Source organism: Fundulus heteroclitus, unplaced genomic scaffold, assembly GCF_011125445.2.
Source record: "Fundulus heteroclitus isolate FHET01 unplaced genomic scaffold, MU-UCD_Fhet_4.1 scaffold_103, whole genome shotgun sequence".
NCBI classification, from domain to species: Eukaryota; Metazoa; Chordata; class Actinopteri; order Cyprinodontiformes; family Fundulidae; genus Fundulus; species Fundulus heteroclitus.
Window position 1 is genome coordinate 198,779 of NW_023396499.1, and position 22,120 is coordinate 220,898.

Consider the following 22,120-nt stretch of genomic DNA (forward strand, 5'->3'; position numbering starts at 1 on the left):
TTAAGTTCCAAAAAATCCCTCAATGATTTTTTTCCCTTAGTTAACCTAATATTAATTTTTGATTATCACAAGAAAGGACTTGAATAAAGAAACAGCGCAAAACATTTTAGGTTTACTTTTTATTTTAGGGAAAGTAAAGACTTAATAAAGCGTGCACAGTATGTTTAGAAAAAAGTAAAGGAATAAAAAGACACAAAATAAACAACTTTGAATCTTATGAAATACATTTATGAGCTTCATTCTTTGATTTATAAAAAAATCAACAGAGAAATATTAAAGTTGCAAAATGTAACTTTGAAAAACATAAAATCTCACATTTTAGACACAAAAAGGCACAGGTTCTAGTGATATTTAATCTGTCCAAACCTTTTAAATGCTTTTTATTTGTCTCAATAGAGAGATTCTGTTTTTTGCAGGATGAATGAAAAAAAGTGAATAAACTACACAAAAACTAACTAAATAAATGAATAAACTGAGGCATGTTTTCCATTCCAACAAAACACTGTTATTTATCCACCAGTCAGCTTGTTGAAAGCATCTGAAAGGTTTTAAGGGATCATTAAGTTTTTACAGTACTGCTGAAATACTGCTGCTCCAGTTCAGCTTCTGGTGTGGGTGAAGAATATTTCTGCATCCTATGGTGCACATAAACAACACGAAGAACCACAATAACAAAACCTGAAAGACCAAGTATCAGTCCGTCCTTTATCTCTGCAGAAGAGAACCAGGTGTGTCTTTATAGTCCCTTTATATTCTGTCACAGAGCTGAAGGTTTCTTCCAGGTGGAAATTATGCCTTGATGTTCACTTTTCAGCTGGAGGAAGGTTTTCAGTATTCATAGGTTCAAGTTCTTCTCCTGCTGCAGGAGATGAGTTCTGTCCCTGACACAATTGTTCCCGATTTCTATAGAGCAGAAAACCAAAAGGTGAAACCAAAACAAAGAATCCAACGAGTCCTACTATGAAACCAACTATCCAGCCAGTACAGCTCCCTCCATCCTCCTTTTGTCCGTCCTTGTTTCCTCCATCCTCCATTTGTCCGTCCTTGTTTCCTCCATCCTCCTTTAGTTTCTCCTGGTTTCCTGCAGAAGAGAATCAGGAGTTAGTCTGGTCTTTCAGCTAGGAGACGATAGAGAAGCTGCTGTCCCACATCATCTACTGATCTCTGATCTCAGAGCAGCTGCTTCCTCCAGAGTCTCATCAGCATCTCCAGCTCTGTTTCCTCCACCTTTCTATTACGCTCCCTCCTCTGAAGGTCCACTAGATTAAATGTTGTAGACAGCAGCAGACCATAGCAGCAGTTCTTGAAGGTGACCTTGTAGTGCAGCTCTGCAGCTTGTCATGTTGCTTAAAGTGACTAAACAGCTTGATGGTAGAAATCTTTCTCCACCTTTAACAGGATCCTGAGGAAAGTTCTGGAGGATTGTTGCTGTTCTGCTCCAGAACAGCAACAATCCTCTGATCCAGAAGCTGTTCTCTGAAAGCCAGGAGTCCATCTTGGTGCTGGCCAGGAGCAGATCACATGATGCTGCTCTACATATCTGATGTCTGACTACTGGGGACTGAAATAGACTTTATTCTGCATTGATTTCAGCATCTTTACCTGAAATCAGCTGATTGCTAAATGACTGGAATGACATGGAGACTGATTTTAAACAGAGTCACTGCCAGCCCTCATTTATCTTCTGATTCTCCACATTTGTTTCTATGTCTTCAATAATAGATAAATGTCTTGGAGCACATCAGTAGAACTGTAATAATAGATGATTTTAGCAGCAGCAGCAAAGCAGCATCTGATGCTTCTTGAACTAAATCAAAGCAGCTGGGTGACGTTCTACATTTCTGTTGGACTTTCTGGAAGAAAACTGTCAAATTGTTCAGTTCTAGGATGGTTCTGTCAGAAATGAAAACCAGGATTCATTGAAGTCTTTCTGTCCATCTCCATCATCTAACATCTGATCTGTTTCTCTCTTCCATCAACAACCAGGAAGCTGCAGGAGCTTCTGATCCACAAACAGACTCACCTGGTTCACCTGCTTCAACTCTCAGGTTAACGATGCAGATGGGGTCAATGTCCAGAATCTTCCTTTCATTATTTCCTTCCTGAACGACTCGACACTCATATGTTCCTGTATCAATAGTCGTCACGTTCTTCAGAACCAAAGACATGTCTCCATTCTCCACATCCAGTAGATCCACCCGGTCCTTAAAGGATGGAGACTGACCATCTGGAAAAAATGTACTGTCTCTGTACAGAACAACATATTGATCTGACTCCAGATCAGTTCTGCTCCACTCTACAACTATAACATCTTTGTTTTCAGCTGCTCTACATGTCAGAATGACGTTGTCTCCTGGTTCTGCTCTGATGATTCTCTGATCTGCAGGAGAGAAAACAACACAGAGGAGAAGTTAGAGAGGAACTCTGGACATTCACTATAATTTAATGTCTAATCCTGCTTTAGAAACAGAAACATTGGTTGGTTTAAACAACTATAGTTATTTTCTTATTTAATCATTAAAATCTGAAAACAACAAAAAACATTTTCTGTTCCAGACCAGAGAAGAACCAGAAGTCTCTGCTTCCATCTCTGGCTGATTGAACGGAGAACCTCTGATAGAAAGTTTTAGCTCACAAATATCAGAGTTTTGCATAATTATCAACCATCAACACAAAATTTAAGTTACAGTGGAAACCCTGCATCATATCTTGTTAAACATTGTTTTGTGTTGACATCATGATCCAGAGGAACCAAGGTGTCTGATTTAAAGTTCTCCCACCAGGAGAACCTCATGTGGACCCATGTGTCCTTTGAGCTGCAGGATAATCAATCAATCAAAATGTATTTATATAGCACTTTACAACAACCAGTAGGTGTCCAAAGTGCTTAACAAAATTAGTAAAATCACAAAAAATAATAGAAAGAGGGAACATAGAAAACAATATAATCAAAAAGGTTACAGAAACAAAAGAATCAAATTGTCATAACACTGCTACGTATTAAAAGCCAGCCTGAACAGATATGTCTTGAGTTTGGACCTAAAAAAGAGCGATATCTGTAACAGTGCAAAAATCCGGGGGTAACTTGTTCCAGAGTCTCGGGGCAGCAACTGAAAAAGCCTGATCACACCACCGTATATACATGGGACTTCTAAAACACACTGGATAACATCAGAGCAGCTTGTTGGACGATTCTAATAAATACTCACCAGCAGGAAGACACTCAGAATGTAGTTTGATTGGTGTCCCTAATGTCTTAGTTTGTAAGAGATCATTAATCCATACAGCAATAGATACCAAATAGAACAATTTATCCCCATAACTAACATTTAAAGGAGCAATAAGCCATATTTCACCACTAGGTGGGGCTAGAGCACTGCCTGCAGGTCAAAACAAGGTGTGCATCAAGCCATGCCTCTCTCTGCTTCAGGGACCATAGACATATAAGAGTAGACCCCGCATTGACTGTCGCGGCGCAGGAATTACGGCCGCCATCTTGGGGCGGTCGACCTGCTACCCTAACCTGCTGATTTAAGCTGAACTGACGAATGATGCCTCAGCACTGTGCGGCTCATTTTTGTTTAAATTGATGGAGTATTGACGTCAGGGCTCGAGGGATAACTTTTTACAAGTAAGAAGAACAGATATTGTTTATATTTTTTATTAGAATGTGATTTTTCTAATATTAGGTAGAGATATGTGGATGCCATAAACAGAGTCCAAGTTTTTGTGTCCAAGTTCAGGGGGGGGGGGGGGGGGGGGGGGGGGGGGGGGTTTAAAACTTTTAAAATGTCAAATGCGATATACTTTTATGTTATGTACTTCTATGTTCCTAATCTGTGTCTATACCTGATCTTAATTCAATTCAATTCAATTCAATTTTATTTATATAGCGCCAAATCATGAAACATGTCCTCTCAAGGCACTTTACAAAATCAAGTTCAATCATATTATACAGATTGGGTCAGATTATACAGATTGGTCAAAAATGTCCTATATAAGGAAACCAGTTGATTGCATCAAAGTCCCGACAAGCAGCATTCACTCCTGGGGAACCGTAGAGCCACAGGGAGAGTCGTCTGCATTGTACATGGCTTTGCTGCAATCCCTCATACTGAGCAAGCATGAAGCGACAGTGGGAAGAAAAACTCCCCATTAACGGGAAGAAAACCTCCGGCAGAACCGGGCTCAGTATGAACGGTCATCTGCCTCGACCGACTGGGGTTACAGAAGACAGAGCAGAGACACAACAAGAGAGACAAAAAAGCACAGAAGCACACATTGATCTAGTAATCTGTTCTACATTAGATGGTAGTAGCGGGTGAGCCGTCTTCTCTGGATGATGTCACAGTTAACAGAACGCCAGACCAGGTGTACCTACTATGAAGAAAAAGAGAGAGAGCAAAAAGTTAAAAGCTGAAATGACGACAGTCATTTCAATGTAATACAAAGCAAAACTGGAGAACAGTAGACTGAAGAACAGTAGAAATCAGTAGAGTGAGAAAATTAGACCCTGATGTCCTCCAGCAGCCTAGGCCTATCACAGCACAACTATAGAGATAGCTCAGGGTATGAGCCACTCTAACTATAAGCTTTGTCAAAAAGGAAAGTTTTAACATTAGTCTTAAAAATAGATAGGGTGTCTGCCTCACGGACCAAAACTGGGAGTTGGTTCCACAGGAGAGGAGCCTGATAGCTAAAGGATCTGCCTCCCATTCTACTTTTAGAGACTCTAGGAACCACCAGCAGATCTGCAGTCTGAGAGCGAAGTGCTCTGTTAGGAACATACGGAGTAATCTGAGCTCTGATATATGATGGAGCTTAAATATTAAGGGCTTTATACGTTAGAAGGAGAATTTTAAATTCTATTCTTGATTTAACAGGAAGCCAATGAAGGGAAGCTAAAATTGGAGAAATATGATCCCTCTTGTTGATTTTCATCAGAACTCTTGCTGCAGCATTTTGGATCAGCTGAAGACTTCGAACTGCATTTTGTGGACTTCCTGATAGTAAAGAATTACAATAGTCCAGCCTTGAAGTAACAAATGCATGGACTAGTTTTTCAGCATCACTCCTGGACAGAATGTTTCTAATTTTGGCGATATTCCGGAGGTGAAAAAAGGAAACTCTGGAAATCTGTTTAATATGGGATTTAAATGACATGTCTTGGTCGAAAACAACTATTATTATTAACATGAACAAACTGGAATCTGTCCGACAGATAAGATTTAAACCAGCCTAATGCTTTTCCCTTAATCCCTACAGTATGCTCAAGTCTTTGTAGGAGAATATTGTGATCAACTGTATCAAATGCAGCACTGAGATCTAACAGGACAAGTATAGACACAAGTCCATTATCTGAGGCCATGAGAATATCATTGGTGACCTTCACCAGAGCTGTTTCAGTGCTATGATGAGCTCTGAAGCCTGACTGAAACTCCTCAAGTAGGTCATTACTTTGTAAATGTTCACAAAGTTGATTAGCAACTACTTTCTCAAGAATTTTAGATAAGAAAAGAAGATTAGATATAGGTCTGTAATTTACTAACTCATCTTGATCAAGAGAAGGTTTCTTAAGTAAAGCTTTAATAACAGCTACTTTAAAAGCCTGTGGTACATATCCATTTACCAAGGATAGATTAATCATGTCTAAAATAGGGGCATTAATCAAAGGGAATATCTCCTTAAACAACTTGGTTGGGATTGGGTCTAACATACAGGTAGAAGGTTTAGATCAGGGATGGGCAACTGGCGGCCCGGGGGCCGCACACGGCCCTCGTCATCACTCAGTGGGGCCCGCGAATAGATCAATAATAATTTAATAATGATAAAAAAAAACAAAAAAAACCCAAACTTGTAATTATACTTTTGACCGATAGGGGGCCGTACCCAAACAATAGCGGGCATGGGCCGCTTTGCAACAGCGAGGAAGAAAGTCAAGAGCCCTGGCCACTAGCAGTGGAATAAAGGGAAAACTTGACGAGAAAGTCACATTTTTCAGACAAAATGGGAAGAAGTACGGACATGGGGAAATTTTTTTTTGGTCTCTTGTCATTCACACACAACATAAACCGTGAGAGCCGACGTGAGTTTTGAAACTGCAAAGCTTTGAGCAGAAGCAGAAGATCAAACGTGCAGCACCGCGTTCACAGACCAGTGTGATGCATTTGTGAGCGTCAGAAAGCTATGGTGCATTCAGGAGCATGGGACATTAGATTTTTCAGAATAAAAAGCTAACAGATGTGCATAATCAAAAAGTAACAAAAATACAATTATAGAGCATTCAGTATTGTAAGAAAGCCCACACAGTTTCTGGATAGACAAATTATTGTTTGAGTTAAGTTCTGTTCCGTTTTATGCCTCTTTCCTTGTAAATTTGAAATGTCCCATGCTCCTGAATGCATTGATGTGGAGTTTAAATTCCTTTTTTGCAATTTTTTTTTAAAGCAAACGGTTTGTCTTTTGCTTAAGGACATATTAAAATGCATTTATATGCAGAAAATAGTTATATGTTGGTGCAGTAAACATACAGATATAAATTCATCTAAAATTTGTTCTTATTGAGAATAATTTGTAGCGTCTTTCATATCCAATTATTTGAAGTGCGTGGTCATGTGGCCCTCCAATGGTCGTGCTGAAAAAAATGTGGCCCTCTTTATCATGGAAGTTGCCCATCCCTGGTTTAGATGAAGCTAAAATTTTAGATAGCTCAGAAAGCTCTACTGCTTCTAAACAGTTCAAACACTGCGCAGGTTCTAAGGATTCCTCCAATGCTGCCTCACTTACTGAGGACGAGGTAATCATGTTTGGGAGGATGCCAATTATTTTATTTTTAATGGAATCAATTTTATTTATGAAGAATCCCATAAAATCATTACTGCTAAGAGCTAAGGGAATGGATGGATTAAAAGTTTTATGAAATAATGAAGACCACAATGTTTAGATGTAACCAATTGACTTTCATATTCATAAACCACACACACACACACACACACACATATATATATATATATTAGGGCTGGGCAAGTTAACGCGTTAATTTCACATTAATTCATTAGACCATTAACGGCGATATTTACTTTATCGCGCATTAACTCATGTTGCTCACATCAGTGTTTCCTGCAGGAATTTGCTTAGGCGAGGCGGTGAGTTGGCGGCCGGAACAAGTTTTGCGCGGATGACTGCTGGCAGAGCGGGGGGGGGAGGGGGGGGGTGGGGGGCGTCTGCATCGACCCAGTCGGTGAAGTTGCCTCTCGCTTCAAAGTATCCATGTATTTTTGCCTGTTTTTCCCTGCCATTCACTATATGCACGCGAGAAAGCAACAACAAAAAACCGCGTGTTGACGTCAAATAAACATGCACGCATATGGAGTTTTTTTTTTTTTTTTTTCGAATGTTGGCGAGGCGTTAGCGGGAGTTTGGCGAGGCGGCCGCCTCGCCAACATAGTGCTGCGGAAACACGTCACATGCTTTTATTTTGTGAAGGTCTGTTGCTGCGGTGTAGGGGTTTGAATCAGAACAGTAGGTGGCGATAATGCGCCAATAACCTCGCTGTCAGCCAAGCCTCGTATTCAAAGAGGAAGAAAGGTGCTGGCTGGAAAAAGGAAAACACGGAAAAAACAAAGCTGACATGGGGAAGGGTAAAGTTACAGAACTTTTAAATTGACATTTTCAGTTTAAAATTCTTCCAGCAACGAATATGACAGAAACAGGTTAGTTGTAACCACTGCCAAGTTAAACTTTCTTATCACTGGAGCACCTTGAGCTTAACATATCACTTAAATGCCAAACACACTGTAGACATCAACAAACAATTCAATGACTCAGAGAAGCTCAGAGAAGTGGATAGCTACTGTAGACCTTTTTTTGTGCTTCACACTTTGGTATTGAACATAAAATGGTAATGCTGCTCCCTGCTGTTACCTCAGAAATTGCCTGTTTTTGGTAGATTTTTTCCCCATAAAGAGAATTTCCTGTCAGTGGCAATAAGCTTTAATTTATTATTATTGCTATTTTTTGTTTTACATGTTTAAGTTGAGCTTTACACTAAATATGTGTTACTGATAAGTGCTACAAATGTTACAACACTTTTGTTCATATAGCAGCAGAACATTAAAATAAAAGTGCTCTTTACACTACTTTTGAATTCAGTCAAAAAAAATTGCGCATACAATGCGATTAATCATGATTAATCAGGCAAATTATGCGATTAATCGCAATTAAAGATTTTAATCGTTGCCCAGCCCTAATATATATATATATATATATATATATATATATATATATATATATATATATATATATATATATATATATGTGTGATTGTGATTACTTAGTAATCACATATCTATGTACTTATTTATAATACTTAAAATTATATATAATACAACACAATAGTCTGTTTTGTATGCAAGCTAAAAACCTTGAAAAGGATGGTCTTGCACAGCTTTTGGTACATTAGCATGCAGCACAGGAAAGAGGCATCTTCTCGCTAGCCTGGGTGCCATTCCGAACTTAGTCCCGCCCACAACGTTTTAGGTCGGGAAGTTCGGTCTGGCATTGCTCAATAGTAGCGCGAGTATGCTCGCCCAATATCTGGCGGGCCAATCAAATTGTCAGGGCGGGCTTTATACAATGATGGACAGATGATCAACAGTAACGTAATCAACCACGTCACCAAAGCGCGCTTGGGTTGAATTCGTTTACAACAACGATGGCTGCCGCTGGAGAGTTGAGGTGTGTAGATTCTGCTGACACAATCTAACACATTTTAACACAAGCATGTCGCGTTCCAACCGTGTTATAACGTTCTGACAGGACCGATAAATGCAATGCGATTTATATGGCGTTTTGTACAGTTGTAATCCTAAACGGAGAACTTGTTCGTATGTGCATTCGCCTTTATTGTTTTTCTGAAAAATGAGGTTTGTGTGTTGAAGGACTCCTTGGATCCTTACATTCTTTTTGCAACACCGGAAAAAATTGTTAACGCTCATCTTCTTATGCTAGGCTAACAGTTGAGTTCTGTTGACAACAACTATGCGTCACTTAACATACGTCACACACTCCGTTGCTCTTATTGGTTATAGGTCTATCCAATTGAGTGCAGAGGGTTTGGGAACCCCTGGTCTATGTCTTCTTGTCCCACCTAGTTGTAAGGGGAATTTCTCTAAGGGGACACAATAAATCATACTTGACTTTAAAGGAGCCAATTTGTGACAATACTGCATTTCCCCTTGTGTATCATTGTGGGTATTAAACATATTTAGGGACACTGGGTGAACCACATCATACAGTTTAAGCAATTATTATCAGAGTCACCTTATCTCCATTTAAAGCTGCAGCTCACATTCATTTTCTACTATCTCAATTAATTTTACTAATTTTGATCAAAAATTTTAAAAGGGTGCCAACATTTACTGACCTTTGTGAGTCTTGCAGCACAGCAGTGATGTCAGAACTGGGAAAAGGACAGACAGGTTATAGTTTCAGGTTTGATTTTCACAAAGACATCAGACCCATAAACAGAGTATCTGTATGTAGATGTTCACCAACAGCTTCCTGTTCATTTCACACCAAAGACTGATACATTATCTGCTTGTAAACTGTTGGCATACTATACTATAAAATGTATTTAACTTACCCAGCAGACACAGTAAGGATGTTTTCATCATCATCTTCACAAGAATCCTTTCAACCTGAAATGAATTGGTTTTCATCTGTAATGAGCCTCTAAACTTTGTCTGTAGACACGCCTGCTGTGGTTTTACTCTGTCTGCCATCTAAGCAACATCCCTGTCTGTCTACCTTCACATAGCAGAGAGATTTAAACATAAAAGCAATAATACAATACCAACAGGTGCTTTGCCTAGAAAGATGCATACACTGATTAGAAAGTGATTAGTGGATTTGTGTGTCCATCATGGTCAGCAGGCCAGAGTTAATCCAGAACCAGCACATGAACACATGGACTGAAGGTTACAAAACTCAGACTGTGTGCGTGAGAGTTGGGTAGCTAAGAGGAAGTGGCTCAGTTTTACTTGAGCAGGTTTCTGCAGTGTTGTCTGCTGCCACAGAGGCTGTGGTAGGAAACCTGCAGCTCTGACCTAATTCTGCAGTGCCAATTGTTTCTATATACATTTGATTTTCTGTTTGGTTCTTTCTGTTTTATTTCTGCTCTCCCTCTTCATGTGCTTTTAATGTGGCTCAAGCTGACAGGGAAACTTTTTTGGCCTTCAAGTTGTGATGGTGCAGTATGCAGGGCACTGTTAACACCCGGGGGCTTGCTGCTTCAGCAGGGTGGAGAATCCCCGGTATCTGCCGAATATAGCTGACGCTCCATCCATGGCGAAGGTGATGATGTTCATCTCCGGGATGTCCCTCTGCTGCAAGAACTTAGTCAGGGTGTTGAAGGTTGTGTCTGAGGTCATGTATTCCCTGGAAATTAAATCATCCACCAGGGCCCTCCTGGACACATAACGAACCTATACCATCAGGGGGACATCATTGTCGGCTGTAGAGGTCTCATCCTGTTGGACACTGACGGGACAGCAGCAGTACTTTATGCACAGCTGTTCCTTGTCCTTGTCTGTTCATGTCTGTTGACATCTCCAATAAGCGCCGGGCCTCATTGTCATTACTGAGCGGGATGCCTTGGTGATGGATGGTGGAGATCACCTCCTTTATTGCAGGAATAACAAGAGACTCCCCTACATGGAAGGGTAAATCGGCCTTCACAATGAGTAGTGCTGTTATCAGATGCCACCGACCCTTTCTCTGTCTGGTTGACACTCCGTGTGAACATGCTGTTGATTGTAAGGCACCTTAAATTATGGTGACTGGTGACTGATGATGACTTAAGAATCATCTCACCCTTAATATAATTGGCCCTAGATTAAGCTCAGAGCATTAGGCACTTTTAATCTGACGGCTAGGACCCTAAAATCAAATGATTTCATTTATTTTCAGTTATTAAATAAACTGTTTTATATTTAGTAATCAGTTGTCAAATGCTGAAATTGACAAATACACAACGGTCCATGAACAAGTTAAACAACCTGTTGAACCTGTGCAGAGAGGCAGAGAGGAACCTAATGTGACGGGGGAACGTGGCGTGGCACAACACAAGGAAGCATTAAGAAATATTTACAAAAGACTTCTTGAATGTGATGTTATACAACTGTGAATTGTATTAAGAATTGCTACCTCTCATTTAATCCATTTCAACTTGTTTTATTTTGATTTATTTATTTTTTTTGCATGTTCTTTGAGTAGCGAGTAGTGCTTCCTATCATTTTATTAAATTTGAATAATTACTGTAACAGGGAATGCAGGTGAAGGCCCCCATGGTGTCCTGGATTGTTGATTACCTGATGGGCAGACCACAGTATGTACGCCTACAGAACTGTGTGTCTGACAGGGTGGTCAGCAACACTCAGGGGACTGTCCTCTCTCCCTTCCTCTTCTACCTTTTCACCTCAGACTTCAACTATTGCACTGAGTCCTGCCATCTTCAGAAGTTTTCTGATGACTCAGCAATAGTTGGCTGCATTGAAGGGGGTGATGAGAGTGAATACAGGACAGTGGTGGGCAACTTTGTCACTTGCAGTGAGCTGAACCATCTGCAGCTCAACGTGACAAAGACTAAGGAGCTAATAGTGGATCTGAGGAGGACAAAAACACCTGTGACCCCTGTTTCCATCCAGGGGGTCCCTGTTGACACTGTGGAGGAGTATAAGTACCTGGGAGTGTACTTTAACAATAAGCTGGACTGGACCAGGAACACCGAGGCCAAAAAAAGGGACAAAGCCGACTCTTCTTCCTGAGGAGGCTGAGGTCCTTTAACATCTGTGGGACGATGCTGAGGATGTTTTATGAGTCTGTTGTTGCCAGCACGCTCTTCTTTGCTGTCTGGCTGTGGGCTGCCGACAACAACAGACTGAACAAAGTGATCAGGGATGTTGTGAGGGAGGAGCTGGACACTCTGAAGAGGGTGGCAGAGAGGAGGATACTGTCCAGGCTAAAGTCCATCTTAGACAATGTCTTCCTTACCCAGATGCACCACAGGAAATCCTTCCTGCCTGTGGTCATCAATCTTTACAACGCCTCCCTCAGTGATTCTACCCCCCCCCCCCCCCCCCCCCCCCCCTCTGTAACTGACATTCATTCATTCTCTGCACTGTTCTTGCACAAGTCACTATTCACTTTACTTGGATCTATAGTTTTATATATATATATATATATATATATATATATATATATATATATATTATATAATATATATATATAGAGAGAGAGAGAGAGAGAGAGATATATTTCATATATATATATCTATATATATATATCTATATATATATATATATATATATATATATATATATATATATATATCATTCCTTAGACACGGGAAGTAAAGGACACGTGCAAACTGGGACATTAAACAAAAAATGATTTATCTATAAAAAATGAAGTTCTTCCTTTTCCAAGTCATCCACAGTTTACACGGTAAAACTGTATTGCTTTGTGTCTAGATAATCCATCCATAGTTTTTTCTAATACAATATACGGCTCGACAGGAAGCAAGCCTTTCAAAGTAAACTAAACTTCACAATAAAATGGCGTGATCCGCAGCTGCTCTATTTTACCCTGGTGCGCTGCGCGCGAGGGATAAACAGTGGGGGAAATGCATAAATAAAGACTGTAAAGGGCTCCTTAAGAGAGAAGAAAATGAATATTGGGTCTGAACTGAAGCTCCTGATGGTACAAGCTTCTTGAAATGACCCTTAAAAGTGCGCACCTAAATTATATGTAACGTAATTTTGCGCACCTGAATTCAAGCCAAGGCAGCACGCCCACCGAAGCGCCGCTGGTTCTGTGTCGTTAAAAAGAAAAGAGCATGAAACACAGCTACTGACTCTCCTATTGATTTTAATTGGGACATTTTGGTAGGAGTGGAAAGACATTAAACGTAGTGATAAGGCTGGCAGCTGATAAAAGCCCCTGGGTCCGAGGGAAGGGAGGGGAGAGGAGCAGACCAGACCGTTGAGGTACCGAAACACAGCGCACGTAGTTAAAATAAGCATAATTAATAAAAACGAAACTTATAAACACACTACCTGGCGTTTTAGACTTTATCTTACGGTTTTGATCACCGAGAACATTCATGTTTTTAAAAAACACAGTAAAGCCAGAATAACTTCCGGTTCAAAAGTAAAAACGAGCTGTAGTCCGATCAGCGACTTCTTAGGTCTCCCACTGGGACGTACCTCTTCCGTTTTGTTAATGTTGTAGCGCTTTTATTAATGTTGTAGCGCTTTTGTTAATGTTGTAATATTTTTGTTAATGTTGTAGCGCTTTCGTTAATGTTGGAGTGCTTTCGTTAATGTTGTAGCGCTTTTGTTAATGTTGCAGCGCTTTGCACCTCAGGGCCACCGCAAAAAACCCTCATGTTATTCCTAAACCCTATTTGAAAACTTCAGTGGTATTTCCAGACATTCTACAATCAGCTTTAGGTCCTTCGTATCTCAATCAAACTAAGATAGTTACCTTCACAAAGCTGAAAAATACCTAGGCAAATACCTTTGCCTCTCACTGTTTCTCAATCTGGGCACTCTTCCTTGTAAACCAGCTTTAGTTTACATGTCCTGATGTTAGTGGAACCATGGCACAGTCAGACTGTATGTGGCTCTGTGGAGCCTACATCTTTGTATCACTCCCCACTGACTGGACTGGCAAGTGTGCCCTGGTCCTCTGTTAACTGACCATTATGCTGTATCAAACAATGCAGTTGAAACTGATCACAGAATAGAGAGTGGTCTGGATGCCCCACATGATGTGGGAACAGATGTTGCTGAAGACCATCAACTGTGGACAACAGGCCAGAAGGTTTTGGATGCTAAGCTCTCTGGATCGGAGTGGGGAAACTGGAGCGGAGAATGGACACCCCGAATTACAGGCTGGCTATGTTCACTAATCCAATTTTAGCTGCACTGAGAGAGGTCAAGCAGGAAATGTGGAGTGTCAGATGAGTTCCCCAGAACCAAATGGTCCTTAACAAGCTCCCTGCTTCTCAAAGTGGTGTGTACGTGTAAACGTGGCCACATCTCTTTGTCCCTGTACAAGTGATGCTGATAAGGGGTTATTGTGATTAAGCAATTGTGAAGTTAACAACACTAAGGGATGGCACAGACAAAGATTAGGTAACAGAGGACTAATTGAGCTGGGCTTGTAGGTAGACTCTTTTCCCCTTTCATTCACTGTTCACCGGATTTAACTCGGGTAAAAAAAATCCATTTTCTTCTAGGACCGCTCCTAGATGAAAATGAGATGGGAATCAAAAACCGGTTCCTGTTCAGAACCGGTTCCGTGTGTTCCAATTCCATGGCTCCGTTTGGCAGCTCGCTTAACGATTCTCTTATCGATTCCAGGCAGCATCACTTACGTCACTTTTTTTTAGCAAGTTACGCACACGGCATTCAGTAAGCAAGTACGACGTGACCAGGCGATCGAAAGTCCGGTCAACAAGGAAAAATCAGGGGATCATTAGCTATACCTAAAACTAATATGTTTGTGGTGATTGAATAAATTTAGCGTTAATAAGAAAATAAAGCATAAATTGTCGTCTCGATCACTGTGTATGGGGGCAGCCATTATTGCCCGACATCACATCCTGTGACGTAATGTCGCGGTAAGGCACTGCGCTCTACAACAACAATTATTTCGGATTTCCAGAGGACTTCACCATTGAAATTCACGAGACCTATTGTTGAAGCAACAATGCCCACGTGCATGGCCGTTGGATGTAACAATACATCGGGTAAAAGCAAAAAAAAAACATTATTTTCACCTTTCCAATTTATGATCCACCACCGGCTCTTTTGTTGGATTGCCAACTTGCCATCTAACTTCTGGCCAGAGAGAAAACACGTCGTCTGTAGCCAACATTTCGGAGAAGAATGTCTTCAAGATGACATGAGAGCAAAACTTTTCTGTAGGTTTTTCTTTTTTATAATGTAGAACTTGCCGGAACTTTTGTTTACGAACCAGAGGGGCGGAGTGATACGACACACTTAGAAAGAATGCTCACTGTTCTGAAGCCCACTTATTTTATTTGACTTTGGTCTTATTTTTTCTAAAGTCACTTGTAAATTTTATGAGTTGTGGGTTGCAGTTTTTTTTGGGCTTGTTTCTGAAAGTGAAGTCGCTTGTTTTGGCTTTAAACTAAGTGACGATTAAATATCCCTCCGCCTCATAACGAGCTGCAGCTCATCCTGACAGCAGCAGAGAGTAAACTCAGAAAGAGCCGCTCTGCCTGTATTTTCTGCAGTTCACTGTTGCAATAACTGATGATAACTGGTGAAAGTAGATTAGGCGGTGCACATCACCATTGTGAGCAGAGATTGGTTCTAAAGATGAGTTTTATACTCATCTTTGTCAGGTTTTGCTGAGATGAACCGAACTACACCACACACACAGAGCTCCTTTTAAGAAAGTTTATTTAAGGGAGGATGGTTGGGGGAAGGAGGTGAATGGAGGAGCTGGAGAGCTGGTGAGACTGGAGATCGCTGGAGTGCTGCGGACGCTGCGCCGCGGAGACGGATAGCCTCCAGGGCAGGCTAGAGAGTCCTGACACAGAGGGGACAATGATTAATCCAACAAAGGAGGTGGCCTTACTTGTGGCTGGAAGGTAGCAGGTGGGAGCTCTGACGACCGGACGTGGAAACATCTCTGATAGCCAGACTAGGGGTTGTTGACACATCACCAAACGTGGGAGAATCTCTGGCGGTTTGTGCAACAGACGGGTGGTGCTCAGGAGGACGTGGGAGCTTCTCTAGCTGAGGCAACAGGAGAAAGGAGATTGCAGACGGACCAGCGGGGAAGTGAAGGCGGGGTGAGGCTTAAGAAGAGAGGCTGGCAGATGAAATGGATTCTGTCTAATTAAAGCCATCAGGTTAAACAGGTGTGACTGAAAACTGGAGGAGTGGAGGGTAAACTGAGCAAGAGGATGATAAACTGAAAACTCACAGGAAACAGGAGCAAGACAAAAACTAAACCCTGACAATCTTATAAAATTGCAGACCCCACCCATAAACCGTACTTAATGTTTATTGTTGTCTTTTTATGTCTCTAAAATGTTAAATTTGTATTACTTTAAATTTAAATGCTTAATACGATGTCTATTTTTGTTTAAGAGGTTAAAAAAATTTCCCTAAATTGGAATCGATAAGAGAATCGATAAGGAATCGAATCGTTTCACAGAATCGATAAGGGAATCGGAATCGTGAAAATCTTATCAATTCCAAACCCTATCCTTTATTGTACAATTTGATCAGTCGGACTTCAAACTGTGTGTTACTCAGGCCGCTGGCCAGCCACTAGCTATGAGCCACAGGTAACAAAATGGACCTTTATCATACCTACCTGCTCCACCATAACGTGACAATGATTCAGGAGGAAAAGAAGGCTGGAAAAAAAAGGTTAGTTGGGCACACACATGCAGTCATACACAGGCTGGAATGGACTGGCAGTTCATGGCTGTCAGTCTGCTGCATGCATTACTCAAACAGGCCACAATAAAAGGAAGCAGCTCATTTGAGAGCAGAGATTGTCTGTGTGCACACAGGAAGAGGTGGCGTAACTCTGGCTGAAGTCAGCATACAAACCGAATGCTGCTGAGCCAGCATGGACTGATAGTAAGTTACAGTTAATCACTTAAAAAACGGTTAAAAGTTTCGATATGGTCACATATTGACATTTACCCAGCAAGAAATGAGGTGAGGTTTTAATGTAATAAGCATTCAATTTTGCCAAGTCGGCGTATTGTAAGCAACTTTGGGCTTCTTTTTTTCTAAAGTCATGTGTAAATTTTGTGAGTCGCCGGTTGCGGGTTTTTTTGGGCTTGTTTCTTAAACTGAAGTTCCTTATTTGGGCACTCCTCCCTCCTACGGCCTCCTCCACGTCTTCTGATGTGCTGGCCTGTCTGCTGGTAGCGCCTCCATGCTCTGTACACCACGCTGACAGACACAGCAAACCTTCATGCAACCATCTGTACATATAGTAAATGTGTTAAGACATTAAATTAACAGCTATTGTGAATAATCAGAGCTCCTCTCTAACTTCTCTGCTCTGTGTTGTTTTCTCTCCTGCGGGTCAGAGAATCATCACAGCAGAACCAGGAGACAACGTCATTCTGACATATAGAGCAACTGAGAACAAATATGTTATAGTTGTAGAGTGGAGCAGAACTGATCTGGAGTCAGGTCAATATGTTCTTTTGTATGTTGACAGTCAGTTTGATCCATAGCTCCAATCTCCATCCTTTAGGATCAGATGGAACCGGGTGGATCTGCTGGACGTGAAGAATGGAGACGTGTAAATAATTTATTACAGTATGTTCTGGCCAGTATGAAGCCGTCCCAGACACAAGCTTTTTGTTCAGGCAGAGCCATTCTCTGTTGTACCGAGGCTCTCATCGGAGGATGTCCAGTCTTGTTCCCCGCAGTGGTTCCGACCAGACCCCGACCTTTTTGTGGAAATAGATGTGGAGGTGGTGCAGCAGGTTCGTCCAGATCTTTTTCCGGAGCCACTGCGGACCTCCTTTCCCGACAAAGAGACGCGGGCTTCACCACAGACTGTGGCGGTTCCATCCCGTTTTTCTGATCCTGTTTCCCTGCAAGGTCTGTCGCCCCATCGTCGGAGGAAGGGACGACAGGCTGCTTGCCACTCCTCCAGCGGATCAAAGCGACAGTTAGAAAAGTCTTCCCAGTGACCGTCTATTTCTCCGCCTCATTCTCTGCCCGCTGCCTCCGGTGCTCCTGCTGCCATTTCCTGCACGGCAGATTGAAGTTCTCCACTTGCCGGCTCCGTGACGCCCACAGCTCCTCCTGGTGGCACCCCTGATGCTGAGCATAACTTATTGGAGGACAAATTAAGAGCTTATGCCCCCATCATTAAGCGTCTCAGGGAGGCTCTATTCAGCCAGTATTCAGAAGAGTTGGAGATTAAATTAAAGGAGGTAGAGGGACACTATAGATTGGCTCTCCAGTCTTTTTATTGCCAACCTGCATCTTTCCCCGAGGGTCCGGCTGACGCCTCGGCTTTTGCATCTGTCCCCGAGGGTCCGGTCGACGTCTCGGCCCCTGCACCTGTCCCAGAGGGTCCGGCTGACACCTGCCTCAGCACCTGCATCCATCATGGAGGGTCCGCCTCCGCACAAGTCCCGAGAGGGTGCCCTGGAGGGTCCGCCTCCGCCCAGTTTCCAAGAGGGGCCCTGCAGGATCCGCCTCCGTCCAGTTCCTGTGAGGGGGTCCTGGAGGGTCCGCCTCCGTGCAAGCCCCAAGAGGTGGTCCAGGAGGACCCGCCCTCAATCTTAGCTCCAGAACCCGCCGATGAGCTGGTGGATGGCTCCGCCCCATCTTTTTCATCGGCCTGTGAGGTGGGATCCCAGGTGGATGCTTCTTCCTTCGGGCGCCCGGGCCTCGGGAGAGGGCCAGCACCCGGGGTCCCCTGGAGACTTTGAGCCCCTCTGCATTCTTCTGAAGCCTCGACCCCCGGTTGCCCTGGTAGACAGCCAGCTCTGGGAGAGACTTTACCGGCTGTCACTGTCTGACATCCTCCAGAGGCTAGTTTTGAGACTTTTTGTCGCCAAGGGTTTGGCTTCCTCTCCAGCTGGGAGCCAGGCTCCCTCTTCAGCCTGGAGCCAGGCTCCATCACCTGCCTGTAGTCAGGCTCCCTCCACAGCTGCTTGTAGTCAGTCTCCCTCCATAGCCGCGTGTAGTCAGGCTCCCTCCACAGTAGCCTGTAGTCAGGCGCCTTCCCTAGCCTGTAGTTCGGCGGCTCCCCTAGCCTTGTCTGCCAACGGCCTCTGAAGGTCCTGCTCCGTCGACGGCCTCCGAGGGTCCTGCTCTGTCAATGGCCTGCAAGGTTCCAGCTCCGTCGCCGGCCTCCTGTCCTCCTGACTCGCCGGGGCCGTCCTTTGGGACGACCGCCGGAGATCCCGACTGTTTGGGGGCCTAGTTTCCTTGGACACTCTTTAGTTGGATTTGCCCTTTGAGGGTGGTTTTCTGTTTGGACTTCTGTCTTGGACTTCATTTACAGTTGTCTTTTTCAGACACTGGCCCTCTATGCGGTGACCCCCTTCACCCTTCCGGTCTGACTTTTTTTCTGGTCTTTGGACTTTCAAAAACTTTGAGGGCGTCTGGAATCTACTATCGGGGGTGGGGTGGGGGGGGGGGCTCTGTAATGTTCCTGGCACTGGAGCTGATCTTGCTCTCAATTAACACACCTGGTCAGACTTCACCCTGCTTGCAATTAGTCTCTACTGGTCTCACCTGTCTTCACTTCCATATAAACCCCGCCCGGATCAGTCTCCAGTGCCATAACGTCTCTACTCATCTCGCTGGTAAGAGTCCTCCAGCACCTTTGTTTATGAGCCTGTTTTTTGTTGCCTGACCTGCTCTCTCTGTCATTTTTGTCTCCAAGCCTACCGAGCCCTCTTTGACTCTGTCTGCCTGCCTGAAGCCGCATTTATTTGGTTTTGGACTCTGAACCTGTCGACCCATGAGTACTGGGTCTGAGGAACTTTTTCTGGGCTTCTGGGATCCGGCCAGTTACCTACAATTGAACTGTCTGTTTGCTCGCTGGACCTGCCTGGACTGCTGCTGGGGCTCTGCCACCCCTCCTTTAACCTTCCCTTCGTCTGGTTCTACTTGTCATTGCTTTATTCCCCCATGGATTACTCCGTACATAGCTCTGTTTTCTGTTTTGCCTTCCCCTGTGTTAATAAATTCTTTGAACGTTTTTTCTGTGTCTGGTTGAATATCGGGTTCAGTTAAATCATTCATTAAAGTTCCTGCAGATTATAAACTGCCAGGAATCAATATTTATCTGTCAGCTGGGAAAATCAACCAATCAGAAGCCTGCAAATGTTTACATATATGTTTAAATAAGAAAAAGGGACCAGGGTAATTTCTGGTGTCCTGTTTCTAGGACAGATTTATTTCTGTAGCTTTAAACAGAGAAAACAAACACTTGTATGTTAGAAAAAAGAGGAACAGGTTCATGTTTTCAGGAAGAAGGCCCCAACAGAAAACCAATAGTGGCTAGACCGGGAAGTGTTACCATGATGGAAACATCTCTACGATATCTGCTCTGTAAGTACAAAACCCGTTGTTGTTCAGGCAAAGTAAATTTACTGTCTGCTCTGTTCTAACCTGAGTCAAAGAGTTGGGCCAAAACTTCAGACTGAATTCAGATGAAAGAGCTTCTACACATCAAGCAGGAAAAAAAGTGACTTTACTGCCTCTTTGTAGCTCTTAGTAACACAGCGCTGGCTTTCATGGACACACCTCAGATAAACTGAAAACACTGAACATGACTGAGATATGAAATGACAGGATAATGATGGAGAAGATGATGAAAAAGAGAATAAACTGTTTAAAATAATTTAGATGTAAATGCTAAGTCTGGATAAAGTTAAAATTTTATTTGACTAAATAAATACATATGTAATGAAGATCAGTGTGATGTAATGTTTCTGGAGGATAAGATGTCTGTGATTGTGAAGTTCTCATGAACTTTTATATGTTCAACTGTAACCAATGAGTTTAATTTCTCTCAGTTCCTTGTTTGCTGCTTTGCTGCAGAACAGATGAAGGTTGGTTCATTCTATCAAAACTCAATAACTTCATTATATTAGTAAATATTTGGAAGGACAGAACCCTCAAAGCATGACATTATTTTTAAAACCATTTAAATAAATGTAATTTTCCATTTTAGTCCTCCCAGCTGCTCTGACTGTGAGTCCCAGCAGATCTCAGTTCTTTAAAGGAGACTCTGTGTCTCTGAGCTGTGAGGAGGACAACAGCTCTGCTGGATGGACTGTGAGGAGGAACACAACAAGAAGAACAAGAACTCAGTGTGGAGATGGATGGGGGATACCATCTGGTTCTACATGTAACATCTCCTACTTGTTCACATTAGACAGTGGAGTTTACTGGTGTGAGTCCAGAGAGGGATCAGCCAGCAGCAGCATCCAGCTCACTGTCACTGGTAAGATCAGACTGTGAAGTTAGTGTTGATGAAGCTGTGTGGAAATGGATGAAATGCTGTAGTTTGTCTCTGTGTTGAGGTGGATCAGTGATCCTGCAGAGTCCTGTCCTCCCTGTGATGGAGGGAGATGACGTCACTCTGAGCTGTCACACAAAGACCGCTCCCTCCAACCTCCCAGCTGCTTTCTATAAAGATGGCTCCCTCATCAGGACTGAGCCTGCAGGTCACATGACCCTCCACCATGTGACCAGCTCTGATAAAGGCCTCTACAGGTGTAGCATCAACGATCATGGAGAGTCTCCATCCAGCAGGATCTCTGTCTCAGGTCAGGAAGTAAAAACAGAAGTCCTTCATCTCTAGAGTAAATATCTGAACTGTGGAGATAATTTAATAAATATCTTTATTTTAGTGAAACCATCAACCACTGCTCCGACCACATTCCTTTCTCCTTCACCTTCCTCCCCTCCATCTCCTCCCTACCTGCTCCTGTCACTTCCATTTGTCATCGTTGTGGTTCTACTGCTGGTTCTGGTTCTGATGGTGAGACGATGTGTTCAGAGAAACTCGGAAGGTGAGACAGGCTTCTGGATCTGAATGCACAACTCGTTCTGTACATCAAGTCACACATTTCAAACCCATTCTGTTGGATTTTTACATGTTTTCCAGCTACAACCTGAAAATGTGTTCTTATTCAATAAACATTCTGACTCATTAAATTTAAATTCAATTACTTTCTCTTCAGGTTTATTCAATATTTCCCTTCCATAAGTGTTTAGTTGATTGATATTTCAGCAGATCTCAGTTAAAGTTGTTCCCTCTGTGCTGCAGTTTGTGGTTTTTCTGCTAACTGACTATAATACTCCGTGCTCGTCATGGTTCCTGTTTCTGTGTTTCAGCTAAATGTGGACCTCCTAACTTTCCATTAAATGGTAAATGGTAAATGGCTTGTACTTGTATAGCGCTTTAACTAGTCTTGACAACCTCCAAAGCGCTTTACACTACAGTCTTTGTATTTCACCCATTCACACACACATTCACACCCTGATGGGGGTGAGCTATGCAAGTAGCTACA

The 22,120-nt window shown here is 42.6% G+C and overlaps 1 protein-coding gene and 1 long non-coding RNA gene across 3 annotated transcripts; one reads left to right on the forward strand and one right to left on the reverse strand.

Annotated features, from left to right (window-relative positions):
* Nucleotides 1–258: 258 nt before the first annotated feature.
* On the reverse strand, nt 259–9,697 carry LOC118558146 (coxsackievirus and adenovirus receptor homolog). Of its 2 annotated transcripts, none has more exons than XM_036128619.1 (4): nt 9,644–9,697; nt 9,425–9,460; nt 2,033–2,380; nt 259–1,081 (listed from the first exon to the last, which is right to left on the reverse strand). In XM_036128619.1, exons 1-4 carry the CDS (start codon nt 9,675–9,677, stop codon nt 804–806), a joined length of 696 nt encoding a protein of 231 aa, XP_035984512.1. In that variant the 5' UTR covers nt 9,678–9,697; the 3' UTR covers nt 259–803. The 2 variants fall into 2 exon arrangements, with proteins under 2 accessions (XP_035984512.1, XP_035984511.1); XM_036128618.1 differs by having other exon boundaries at nt 2,024–2,380.
* A 2,775-nt stretch (nt 9,698–12,472) lies between these two features.
* Nucleotides 12,473–21,147, forward strand: LOC118558159. The gene is made up of 4 exons (XR_004928187.1): nt 12,473–12,485; nt 19,053–19,056; nt 20,980–21,048; nt 21,128–21,147. It is a non-coding gene; the product is annotated as an uncharacterized LOC118558159 (long non-coding RNA).
* Nucleotides 21,148–22,120: the final 973 nt, after the last annotated feature.